The sequence below is a fragment of the Euwallacea fornicatus genome, chromosome 10 (genome assembly GCF_040115645.1).
Source record: "Euwallacea fornicatus isolate EFF26 chromosome 10, ASM4011564v1, whole genome shotgun sequence".
In the NCBI taxonomy this organism is placed as follows: Eukaryota; Metazoa; Arthropoda; class Insecta; order Coleoptera; family Curculionidae; genus Euwallacea; species Euwallacea fornicatus.
This window is the reverse complement of record NC_089550.1, coordinates 3,501,744-3,515,037: the sequence shown is the minus strand read 5'-3', so window position 1 is coordinate 3,515,037 and position 13,294 is coordinate 3,501,744. Positions and strand designations below refer to the sequence as shown.

The window sequence follows — 13,294 nt, the reverse complement described above, 5'->3', positions numbered from 1 at the left end:
ATCCCCAGGCCAGCCCTGATATAAGTGTTAATAATTAAGCCACCTGTATTGACGTTTCCCCCTATGCAACACATATTAAGAGCTCAGAAGGGTCGAATATGCATTTTCGGTAAAATATGTAGTTGGGGTTTAATGTGCAAAGTTTGGATTGTTATTGATTAAAGTTGCGCAACTGCTTCCATACAACGTTGAAGCATACATGCAATAAAAGTTAAGCTATACTTGTTGGGCTGTGTTTACTACAAAGGCGTGTTCTTCTCTCCCTCAATTAGCATATATTTACATTAACGGATTTTAAATCCCGTTTTGAAAAGGGCAATTGCGTAGATTAGCGCGAAAATGGGTCAAGAACACGGGAAGTTATGAATGAGCAGTTTTTCAAGGGGAAAACTGGCGTGTTTCTTGAACCCCGAATTAAGAGGGTAATTGCTGCCCTATATTACTCAGTCAGGGTAATTCGAATCTAGATTTTTATCAAACTCAAAAAAATTGTATGCATCTAGACCATGCAGAAACGTGTTTAAATTTAAATTTATTACAAAGATGACTAAACATATTAGACATAACGAATTTGCAGCATGATGAGCGTAATTAATGCTCTACTCATTCTACAAACATGCAGTAATTGCTTATTTACTGTACAGTGTCTGGTAAGTGGTACTGAATTAGGTTTTAGTATCCTGTTGGAGTTCCAGTTAAAACATTGTACCTTGAAGTTTGTAAATGCAGGCGGATATTTAGGAGAGTTAGGGGTTCCTGAGCAACTTTAACATAAACTTACTTGATTTAAAAGTTATCTGTTGTGAGCGGTTGTTGGTTAGTTCAAGTTAGTTTCAGTTCAGGGTAGTAGGGTAAATTAGTGAAATTTTATATTAGCCTTCAATAGCCCTAAATGGATTTACAGATGGATGGAGTTACTAAATTATGGAGTAATGAGACCTAATCTTACGGGAGATGTGTGAAGTTTATTACGGTCGGGTTAGCTCAGTTTTTTTAGAGAGAAACGTTGAGATTTTTGAATAAATACTGAAAATTTTCGTGCTAAGTATTAATGTCTGGAAAGTAACCTGGAAATGAAATTTATGTAGAATTGAACGCGAGAAGTCATGACCCTGCTACGAAAGAACTATACTATTCCAAGTGATTTTTTGGTCTTTCTATTTTTTTGTGGGCCTTTCTTGAATGCCAAATAATATAAAGGCAGTAAATGTATACTTTTAATCCATCTTATTCACTATAGAGATGTTTCTCAGCACTAAAGGATAAATGAAATTGATAAACAACTCTAAGTTTCATTTGCCTTCTTACTCTCATAAATTTTGGTTTATTTATTTTTAAAGTTCCTTCAGGTGAGTATTTTTATTCGGTAACATGTCTAAACATGTGTGGTAACTTGCTAAGTTTTCTTTTTGCAGCAATTTGTAGACTTATTATAATTAACCAGGTGTACAAAAGTACACAATACTCAAATAAAACCGTTAATTACAGTAATCATGGTAAAACCACCCACCATAAATATCAGAACGTGTTAATGACACTCCCAATAATGACAGGCCTATTTACAATCGCAATTTACAAGTTGGACATTAAATATTTGGTCAAACGATCGGGCAAGAATAACGGGAAATGCATAATGTTTTCCGTTAAATTATACTAATAAAACATTGGTTGGCAACAATTTTGTTTATTGTTAATAGCAATTAAAACGATTTTTCAAGCAAGTAACACTTTCACAAAAAGGTGTTTACGCAGCGAATTTTTGAGATGTTCTTAGTTGAAATAAATTAGTTTAGAATTTATTAACAGCTTTTAAATTACCAAATTGGTTGCTCCGGGATACTGAGCAAATACTGTAAAAACTAGAAAATTGATGCATTTCATTTAACGCACTGACGATAATAAAAATTTTAGGAATAAAAAGAAATGATAAGTGAATCTGATGTAAATATAAATAGAAACAGGTGCATATATTTTAAAACGTTTTTGCTAAATGGAAAACGTTCGTGTAACTTTAAAAAATAACTTGAAATTGAAAGTTGCAAAACTTCGAATTTGAATCGATCTGTTAGATTAAAATATGATTTTAAAGATATTAGGGCAGGGAGCCTTGGAAGAATAACAAAGCATTATTGAAGGAAAATTTATATGAGCCACAATGGATGTAAACCGCAATACAGAGGGTTATTGTGAAGGTCCAAAAATGATATTCCTGGTAAAAGAAAACCGCCATTCTAACGGAGACTAATACAAATCGCAATCGCAACCAGAAAATTATATCTTATAGTTACAAAACTCCTGTCCTCAATCAGAGGGAATGATGCTAAATTCAATTATGATTTTAAAACGATCGAGGACAGGAGTTTTATAGCTTCACATCATTCTATTAAAGTTTCATGTCAATAAAAATAATAGAGCATTGCAAGAAGTAAATTTATGTTTAGCCAGACTAGCCTCAAATTGTGGTAGTGAGAGTGGCTCTAGAGGTACAAAAATGCCATTCCCAAAAAAGGAAAATCATTCCCTAATAAAACTCTTCCGGAAACTAATGCCACTTTTACGACAACAAATTTCCCGGAGGGTTAAGTACACGGTCCATTATCTTTGAAAATATTATGTTTGCGTAATTTTGCAATCCATTAAACCAGGGTAATGCGGTTTAGCCGTTGCTGAAAGCAGTGGATGTTTTAGCAACGAATCGATCTCCTTCTGATTCAGTCCCACCAGCATGGGCTCGGGATTTGGCGCGTAACCTGGAAGCACATTTTTCTGACATAAAGCGTGGGGGATTTCGAGATACGCTCGTAAAAAGTGTAATTCCCCGTTCAATCGAAGCTGCATTATCACCGGGTTTAGTTTTATTAGACGTACCGCACTTTTATGCCGACCACAAACCCAGGCTCTTTTACGGTTATTGCCTCTAATGCTCGCCCTGAACCTTCAGGTCCGTCACGGCATTTTAATTGGCCCAGAATTAACATCAAACGCCATTAAAAGTAATGGAGCGATTACTCTTAATACATCAAAAACAACTTTTGAAGCCGAAATGCATATTTACTGCACACGCTATCCTGGCGTGGTGTAGGTGCTAAAGTGGCAGCAAATTTCCAGAGTTATGGCGCCATATTGTTTAATCATCCAGAATGATATATGACGTCGCAGTACGGAGATCGGTTTTGCCGCTACTTGTTACAGAGCACACTCTACTAAACAACCGGTGTACGGTTGCTTCGTTTATACGTTGGATAGGTAATTTCCGAATTGTGGTTATTGATTTTCATAGTATTAGATGTATAAATGCAGTATCTGTGCAGTTCTATTATGTAAATCGATCCCAGTCAGTTCGACCTCTTCTTCATTGTTACCTGACAGTCTTGTGTCCGACTTGTTTAGTACATGGGTTGCTGGGTTCTAACACAAATAATCTCATTTCAACTGTAATGGAAAATTCAGGAAAATCTAAATTTAGATATTAAATTCATCTTTGACGATAAGTTCTGTGAAAGTTTCAGTCTATGAATAATTTTCAGCGAATGAGTTGAGTGTAGGCTTCCAAATATTAATTGAGCCTTTTCGGAGAGAAATATTTTAACTGTGGATAGTCAGAAAAATCCTAACATCGACCTGTCGTTGATTGATTTCCATATGATCCGAAATTTTTTTTTCTTCAGGTTTTTGCTGGTAATCGGACTCGCAGCAAGCTGCCACGTCAACTGGTCACCCTCACGAACATCTTTGTGTGCATTTTTGCAATGAAAAGTACTAGATTTTCTCCTCTAGGCGGTAGTTCCGACGAAAGACTAAGAGAAAATTAAAAGGGACCGTTTCAAAAATGCGAGATCATTTCTCTTTTGTGCTTTTCTTAAATATCAAGCCAGTTTAATTCATTCTTAGATTAATAGTCTAATTAAGGTGGACCATTTATTATTACGGAGTGTTGAAACGCGAATATCATTAATTATATGGAAAAGGGTTTCTTATCCTTACGCTCGCTCTAGTACTAACTTCTGCTTAACAATTTTTTGATGAAATAATTAAATAGGCTTTATGCTGAACAGTGGAATGAAAACATTAATTTTCCCGCGTTCTGCAGAAAAACGAACCCCCTTGGAAGATAATTTTGATTGTTACAAATTTAGTTTATCCGTGTTGCGAATGCAACAATATTTCAAACAGCCAGACGTGTAATTTTGACATTTTTAAATTTTGCAGCACATAAAGCCATAATGGCTCCTTATCACAAGGCTCCCCATTTTCATTAAAAAAGATTGCAATTTCGCGTGACCAACATGGAGGACGGTGATAAATATCGATTTGCTTGCATTGTTTACAAGCTTCGAATTTTATACCTCCGGGATCGACTCATTAGTCGACTGTTGTTTTGGTTATTTCATTGCCTGACCGTGACTGAAGTTTACTATATAATTATTGCCATAGACCATACTTTAAAATGAATGCTGTACGCATAGAATATTTAATATTCCAGGTAAGCTAAATATCTAATAAATAACGGTTATTAATAAAATTTCGCAATAAATAGATTGGAGTCGTGATAGAGTTAGAGCGCAGCTTAATTTTGGGGGATATCAAATTTATTTTGCGACGAATAATACATCAATGTCCCCAGATATGAAACGGATAATTCACAGTTTCGTACTCTAGATAAATCCACGGAGAAGATTCGATTATTTAGCAGGAAATAGTTTTCGGAACGCTGCAGTTGTAACTAATTAGTTTATAGCGAAAAATCCCTGTTTGACAGAATAGCAAAACCATAGTTTAAGAGCGCAAAAAATCCAGTAAGAAAAGTGTCTATCGCTAATTCAATTTATTATACACATACCACATAGAAACGTTGCGTGCAACTGCGTAAGTTAAACACTTTGAATTAAAATAGCACAATTCTGTTCATTTTAGGGCCCTTAAGGCTTAGAAATTGATTATAGAAATCACAATTTAGCGTGTCGATTTGTAACGATATTTTTTTTTTAGGACCTATCCATTTGCATGTCGAGATCGCGTGTCGACTTGTCGAGACGACGAGTTTTATTAAAAGCGGCACGTTTAGGCCCATGGAGACCCATTAATTGATATTAGAATTCTAGATGGAAGCTCTACTGTTGCTTTAGTTCTCTATTTTTCGTGAATTGTAAATGAGTTGTCTGAATTGAGACGTCAATCTCATTCTACCATCTGTGGAGATCGAAACTTTTGTGCATTCAGACTGCAAAATTTTTCAGTTTGAAATATTTTCGAATCTGCCACAAATGCGAGAATGTATCGAATATATAATAAATAATCTGTAATAAATAATCTGATGAAAAGATGAGGTGGTTTGCGGTAGAGCGTAACGACCCAATTTAAAATCGGTTTACAATTCCAATTTACTAACTGTCTAGCTAGATTTAGGACTGGAATTTCCTAATTTGGCTGAAAAGAAACTGATTGCTTAAATCCCCGTCGTATCTCGTGCAATAACACCTCCTGCCCGAATATACGACGAAATGTAGATGTTAATGGTTGAATCCTCCGGAGCATTCGATGAGACAAAGGTTTAAAATAGTGTCTCTGCGGTCGCAACAAAGTACAGTAATTTTGCCACCGAGACACCTTTCCAGTGTTCGTACCACGCTCCGTTACACGTAATTTAAATTAAACCGGAACTCGAGATTGAAATAAATCATTCGGAAGGGGAAGTGAGAATCACGCGTTTCGAATTAATACTTAAGTTCAGTCTCGACTAAAACCATAATTAGGCTCTCACATTCGAAAATAAAGTCACGTAAAGGGTCCAGGGATATACTACCAAGGGAATCATGGACAATAAAGACGGAACATTGGATTTATCGCGTATACAGCTGACGTGTAAGATTGGGGAAGTTCCCGCGCCCTCCCCAAAAACATCTCTTTTGCTCAAACTCTTTCCTTGTGCAATACCCGACTCTAAATAGCCCCGTAATCGATATTTATTCGCAAATAGAGTCCGCTCTTAGCCAATGCAGCTAAAGCAAAATGAAAAATGAGCTGTTGCATATTCGAGCGATTTGCTCTAAAGCTTCGCTGAAAGTCTATTAATTAACCGTATTTGGGTTTAAATAATTCATACTAAACCCGCTCGTTTGCTATTTAGACTGAACGTAATTCCCATTAATGAGTTTTTCACCCAAATTAAGCCAATTTCTGATTTCAATATGCACACGCTTCTGAATCTTCGTAATTAGGGCGGTTTTGGGAGCGGTTTTGATTGAGTGCAAAGAGCATTACTTGCGGTGGCTGTTTAAGAAGTCACAAATTAAGTGAAACTTTCTGGATCCATTTATTCAGATGTTTCGCATCAAAAGAGAAAAATAGATGCAGCTATCACAGCCATTGGTAAGTGCCCAGTAATTAATAAATTTCTTTATAAATTGCCAATAATAATTTATAGCGAAAAAAATTATCGGTAAATTTGAATGATTTGGCCGAGAGTATTTTCTGAAGATATAAAATGAAAAAAGCGATTTGCCAGATTTAAAATTCCTTTCCTCAAAGTCCTCAAAAGCCGTCAAGAAAAATTAGCACTGCAAGCCGACTGCCCAAAAATTGCAAATCTCAAACTAGAAGGTCTCGCTGCTGCCATAAAATAAAGCCCTTCGCTTAATCTTCGCTACAAACCTTTCTCGTTGCTGCGCGGAAACATAATAACAGATAATTACACGCCCTTTTAACAATATAACTATGGTATACTTCTGCGCTAATTATTTTGCCATTTTACACGTACACAAAGAGGATTATTTCTCAAGGTTTGGCCTCTAATGTGGATGAAACAAAAGAGTCCCTCTAATATCGTGCTACTCTAATGGTATTAGGGGCGGTTTGAAGTGATTTATTCGTACTAGTGGTTATTTTGTATTATTGATAGGAACACGGCAAGGCCTGACCGCGATGTAATGACAATTAATATGTCGCCATGACCATAAATGTGCCAGTTTTCATAAAACTGCTCTGGACTAGACAAACAGTGACACGCTAATCGGACACGCGAAGCTTATGACTTTGTTTCCGTTGACGGCTCTAACGAGGTGTTTTTCCTATTTTCAATAAGTTCACTAAAACCAACTTCTGCTAGGAATTTTTCTCGAAGTGGTGACCCTTGAATTTTTATTAAAAATTTAGGATTCAAAATTTGTTCAATAAATAGTATATCGCATTCCCACCATCTTATTCGATGGGTATCTATTTAAAATAACTTCTCCACGAATACGGAAAACTGGGAAAATAAACTGCGAAGTATAACGAAGTGCTGGCATTCCTAATAAAAGAAAAATACGTTCATGTTTATCGACCCAGCGTCCCGCTTAGAATACGAACTTGAGGCATATTTCTAGGTCAGGTTAGTCCTAATGCACGTGGATTTGGCACAATAAAATTTATGCCCCCATTTGCGGAGGAAATTTGTTGCCCAATCCACAGTTTCAATTTCTGAATATAAAGCTGAAGTTTTTACCTGAATGTTGTCCTAAAAGAAAGCTGACTAATTTTGAATCTTCTTTTCGTGGTCTGAATGTGATGCTGCCCAGAAAGTAGGACACTGACTCATACAATATGCAGTTGCAGCCAAATAGCGCACAATATTGCTATGTGCGACATACATTTTATCATAAAATATACACTAGTTGGCTGCAGGAAAAACGTTTTTGGTTCCATCAGAGCGTTGCAACGGAACGTAGAGAGCATATCAAAGTTTTGGGTATTTCTTAATTTATATGGTTCTGAAATTGCGAATTTGTAAATATTGATATTAAACCACAAAAAATTAATAGAATTTTCATAAATCGTCAGGCTGTTTGTGGCACGAGAAGGATTCGTTGAAATATGGCAAGACATTTCTTCTCAGATTTTAAAATTCGTAAATTCGATATATGTTTCGAAGTCTCCATTAAGAAACTTAGAATAACCTAAATTATCCGAGCAAAACATAAATCTATTGATTTCCACAAACACTGCTGAACTTTTATCTCAAATTTTTAAACTCACCGTTGCTTTATGCGTTTTAAAACGTCGAAAGGTATTTGAAATATATAGGAAACGTTTTTTTCTAATTTGCCTCATTTGTCGGACTGATAATCTCAAGGTTTCCTATGTATTACAGATTCTCCATTAATGAGCGAGCGACATATAGTTTCCCGAAAGTTTCTTTCATCCACATAGAACGGGGAGTGTCAACTGTGTAATGGTGATGAAATTACATTTTCTCGGATTCCTAAATTCACCATTTCGTTGGATATTTCAAACGTGATTTTAAATATCCAGACTCAATTTTGATCCGAATTTGTATTTCCATAATTTTCCCCCAAAATTTATCATGGCTTTTGCAACCCTTGAAATATGCTATTCAGGTTCTCACAGTGCTTGTGTCAATTCTTCGATATTACTGTCTTTGTGCCAAACTCTAAGTTCATTATTCAAAGGACGATTGTCAATAACTGTTTATCGATTCGCCTTATTTAATTAAAATGCATTGTTCCGCTCCTATAGAATAACAAAAGTGAATTGGATGCCTTTGGCGCCGTTGTTTGGAATTCATTAGGATGTTTGCACATCGTATTTCAATGTCTGTTAGTACACCGTGTTTTACGTTAACACCGGGAGTTTAATTTCACTTAAACAAATTACCTTTAGATCCAGTATTTCTATGCCCGATTCCCTTTGTGGCGAAACGAATTAATAAGTAGGTTTTTTGATCTTAAAACCTAATGGCATACATTAAAATTCCTCAACTTATCGAATCCTGCGGCCCACCTTTCTAAGTAATTAAAATGTTACATTAACGCCAGTTCCACTGAAATACATTCATTTACGAGTATAATGTTATAATGGCCTTCTCTTGAATATAACATGGATCTCTGGGGGTATTCTCTAGCCTCTGTCCCCAAATTCTGTACTCTAAAATATTTAGTAATCTGGATTAGATGCGGGATTAGACGTTTTCGTGCTTGGACGGCTAAATTCTGATCTCCCAAATGTATAATGGTGCTTACACGAATTGTAAAGTCGAGAGCATTGGAATAAGCTGATCGCAGTAGGCATAATTGAAAGGGCTTTGTTATAATAATTACTAAAATTGAGGCTCCTCACTTCAATCCACTCAAATTATTCCGGGCGGAAAGGTCCGGTCATCAATTAACTGCGAAACCGGAATTGTTCCTGATTGGTCCATTTGCTCGAAGTCCGAATGAGTTTTCGACACGTTTCAAGTCTGAGCTTTTTTTTTAAGCACACAAAAAGCGTTGTTTGCCTAAAACTGAAAACTAATATCGTTGCATGCAATATGCAGCACGCAGCGTCATAGCTTTTATCGTCTACTAAATATTGCAGTATCGCGAAAAAGGCCAACAATTTAGCTCTATGCTGACAAAGCGGTTATAAAATTGCGATTTGTTGGCAAAAATATTATTACACGGTCAACAGGTTTTTGTCAGCGTTAAAATAATTTAGTCTTGGATATTTCCAATTAAAAAAACGAGAAACTTTTGCAGATGTGAACGAAATAAATTATTTAGTAAAATAAAATTCATATTTAAAAATATTTGAATTTTTACATCCTTCGTCTGTTCACCCTACGCACATATCGTTTTTGAGAAAACATAGGTGACATTGTGCAAAGAAAAAAAGTAGTTAAATTTGAACATTTTTACGTTAAATTCGTTTATATTTTAATTCCAGGAAAACTACTAATTTTAAATTTTTCTGGAAAACATAAAATATTGAACCTTTTTCATGAAAAATTGTTAAGTACAAATGCGACACGTATTTATTAGTTAATCATAAAAAAACACACGGAGGCTTTTCTTTATCCTCATATTTGCCATATTAGCGTCTCATAAAATCATATGTTTAAATAGCATACCTTTGTTGCCACACATAAACGTACCAAACAGAAAAAGCATCTCATCCCTAGTTGTTTACATCCGTTTATTATCGTCCTCCTTTTGCAGGGGCGACGACTGGGGCCACGCTGAGCACTTTGGCCCTCGTGGGGGGAACTGCATTGCTCCCCTGCGACCTGACCTCTTCAATGCCAAACGACAGTGTGGAGTTAGTTGTGTGGTATAAGGACGAACACACACCGATATACAGGTAAGCACAAGGATGGAAACTTTGAGTTTATATGTGAAAGATAGAGATGTAATCGCAAAATATGGTTGAAGTAGGTCAGAAGAATTTGCAAGGAAAGATGAACATGATTACATTAATTTTAGGGGAGGCTTACTAATTGAATAAAAGATTTATTTCCTCTGGGTAATAGTTTCAACTTGGAATTTTTAACATTTATGCAAAAGAAGGCACAATGAATATGAAGTAAGTAATACAATCATAAAGGGAAAAAATGCGAACAAATCTTCTTGGGAAATAGTTGGTTAGATGTGTGTCGGGAATGCCTTTTTAAATTTCAAAATAGTCGGAAAAATAATTAATTTGCAGATTAATTTGTACAGCGCAATTGGGTTAAAAGTGTGTACAAACAGACGAGGGTTGAGCGGTTTTATTAATTAAAATATTCATATAATTATTTGTTAATAAAAGTTTTATCCTTTGTTTGCATTTGTTCAAATCTCAATTTTCATGGATACAAAAAAAAACTAAAACTATTGTCCCGCATAAACTATAGTAGCGGAATGTATGGGTTCTAAATTTGATAAAATTTATAGATTTTCTGTTAAAAAAAAATTAGTAGGAAAATTTCCTCGATGAGCAATAGATTTAAAATTATTTGAAAACACGCATAAAACGCACCGCGAACATATTGTTTTCATATGCACTAATATGGGAAATTCAGGTGCAGTCCGGTCAATCACAACACGAAGGTCAAATCAAAAAACTCACTGAAATCAACCGATTTCGTCAAAATTTAAAAATCCGGATGATACGTTTTTGCTATTAGGTAATTTAACTGATAATTCTCCTGCATACAATAGCTAAAAAAAGTTTATTGAATGTAAAACGTTGTGCCGGAACCCATTATTACACAACCGCGATAATACTTAATACTGAATATTCATATTCAGTAGCTTAAGTTGATTTGATGATATTTATAAAATTAAAATAATTCTGCTTTTCATGCCGGGAATTCAAACGGCATAGGAAGATCATTTCATGTAAAATACAATATCTGAATGCATTTTCTACGAATGCAGTAGTGTACAAAAAACACTCTCCGTCAATATTTTAAACGGTTTTAACAATATTTTGAAATTTAAATCAATGTTATACCATTTTTTAGTTATTTAAACTGGTACTTTCTAGCACGTAAAAAAAAATCTACATACTATTGCTCCATTCAAGCAATTATGCGTTCCGAAAAATTAAAATAATTTGATTTAATTCATCTTAAAAGCCCGAGTGTCATGCCTCTGTTTCAGACAGTTTATTAACTAACATTTTTTTTATTTCACAGAAGCACGGTAGAGGAATGCATTATTTTATAATTAGCCTTCAGGTTAAAATATTATAAAAGCCGATGAGGATGGAGTTTATAAATTCAAATTTACTCTTATTTTTCATACTTACTTTTCTCGTTCAATTCAACTGATTTGTTATATTTGAGATAGAATAGAAAACTCTAGTTCAAAGTGAAAAACACGGACGCATCCTGGATTAATTTAAATTCTGTTCTTTCACAAGCAAATGATTGTCTAGTTATGTTATCTAGAAAATTTGATGTTTGTATCTCTGTTCCCTACCCAATTAAACTAACAGTTTTTCTCTAAATGAAACGAAGATCTGAATCAATTACGCCGCGTGATATACCGTTGTGGAAAGCATTATTGTATTATAAGAGCTGATGTTGAAACATAATAGAAGCAGATGAGGGTTGGGAGTTTTTCTGTTTTATATTCAAGGCACTGCATTGCTCTTAAAGGTTTTCGCAGTATTTAGAACGTACAAATATTTCCTTTTATGCATTCTGGATACTCTGTTCTTAGAGAATTCATAATCCACGCTTCTATATGTTATTCACTCATGCATATTTTAACCTCACCTATAGACTTACAGCTTCCACCGCTTATTTACGTGGGGAAGTTAGATACTTCTCACTGAATTCTTTCGTAGGCTTTAAACTCGAAATTGAGAAATATTCCCATAAGAATTGAGCCACCCTTTCGTCAAGTTGGTTTCGCCTCAAAACCCACTTTTAACATCGGGAAATTCATCTCAGAGGCAAAATGCATCGGGATTTCCTGGATCAGCCTCAAAATATTCGCTCTCCTGGAAGCATTGTCGTTGCATAATGGACGACCTGTAATAATAGATTTGAAATCGGGGCGGTTTCAATATCCTTAGAGAAAATAATTCGAGGAGATTTGCCGGGATTATTGTGAGAGCGCGAATATGGAGGTTTATTCAGACTTCTTAGAGGTTGCCGCATTTTGCTTTGGGAAAAATTAAGCTTTTATTAAATAAAGTGCTAATCTAAGTTTGGTAATTAATTACCCGCAGGGCAGGCAACGGCGGTGTAAAGCAACTTGGTGCCCTCCTTTAATAAGCTGCTGGATTCCTTGCCACAATAAGCCACCCACACGGGCAAACTTTTAATGATTTTTCGGTAAAAAGATAATTTAGCCCGGAATTTCACACCGGTTCAAGTTTTACTACTAACGAAACTTTAATTTAAGTTTCGGGGCAATTAACCTTGTTATAGATTTTTTAATATTATTCAAATTTCACAATTCAGTTGCTGTTTAAATATTATGAAAACTCCACTTTCTTGGAAAAGTTCTTGTTGGAGTTTTAGTCGCTAAACAGTTACTCAAACACCAGTTCCCAGTTTCCTAGCGACCGACGACATCTTCAGAAAGTTTATGTTAAAATAAATGTGATTAATAGGGCTCTCTGGGGGGAAAAGTGAGAAGGGCGAGTATAAATTATCAAAGTTTTTATATGTGTGTTGTGTCACTTTTTGCTGGTTTATTTGCAGCCTTTCGGGCGGACAATAATATGAAAATATTTGTTTAGGTGGAATTTTTCTAGGGGAATTTTACTTGTGGAATTCTTTGCTCTTCAAATTTGCTACTTCAGGAGCGTTCCGTACTTTCGAAAAAATCTTAAGACAAAACTTTACGTACAGGGATATTTCCTGTCTGTTTTCTGTTTGTTTTCCGATTGCTGTTGAAGTGGTCTGGTGAAAAATTGACAATCATTCAATCCGGAAACTAAAGGTGTAGCACAGATTTTTTTCTTCTTTAAAAGAACATGCGGAGCAATGGATTTGTACACGACACAGTAGTTTCGGAAATTGGTTTAGAAAACCAAATTT

The 13,294-nt window shown here is 35.3% G+C and overlaps 1 protein-coding gene across 2 annotated transcripts in view; it reads left to right on the top strand.

Annotated features, from left to right (window-relative positions):
• Positions 1-13,294, top strand: part of LOC136341543 (nephrin-like) — a 151,880-nt gene that overhangs the window by 98,910 nt on the left and 39,676 nt on the right. For both annotated transcript variants that reach the window (XM_066286658.1, XM_066286659.1), the window contains exon 3: positions 9,975-10,116. In XM_066286658.1, coding sequence (XP_066142755.1) covers positions 9,975-10,116 — 142 coding nt within the window. The remainder of the gene's footprint in view (positions 1-9,974; positions 10,117-13,294) is intronic.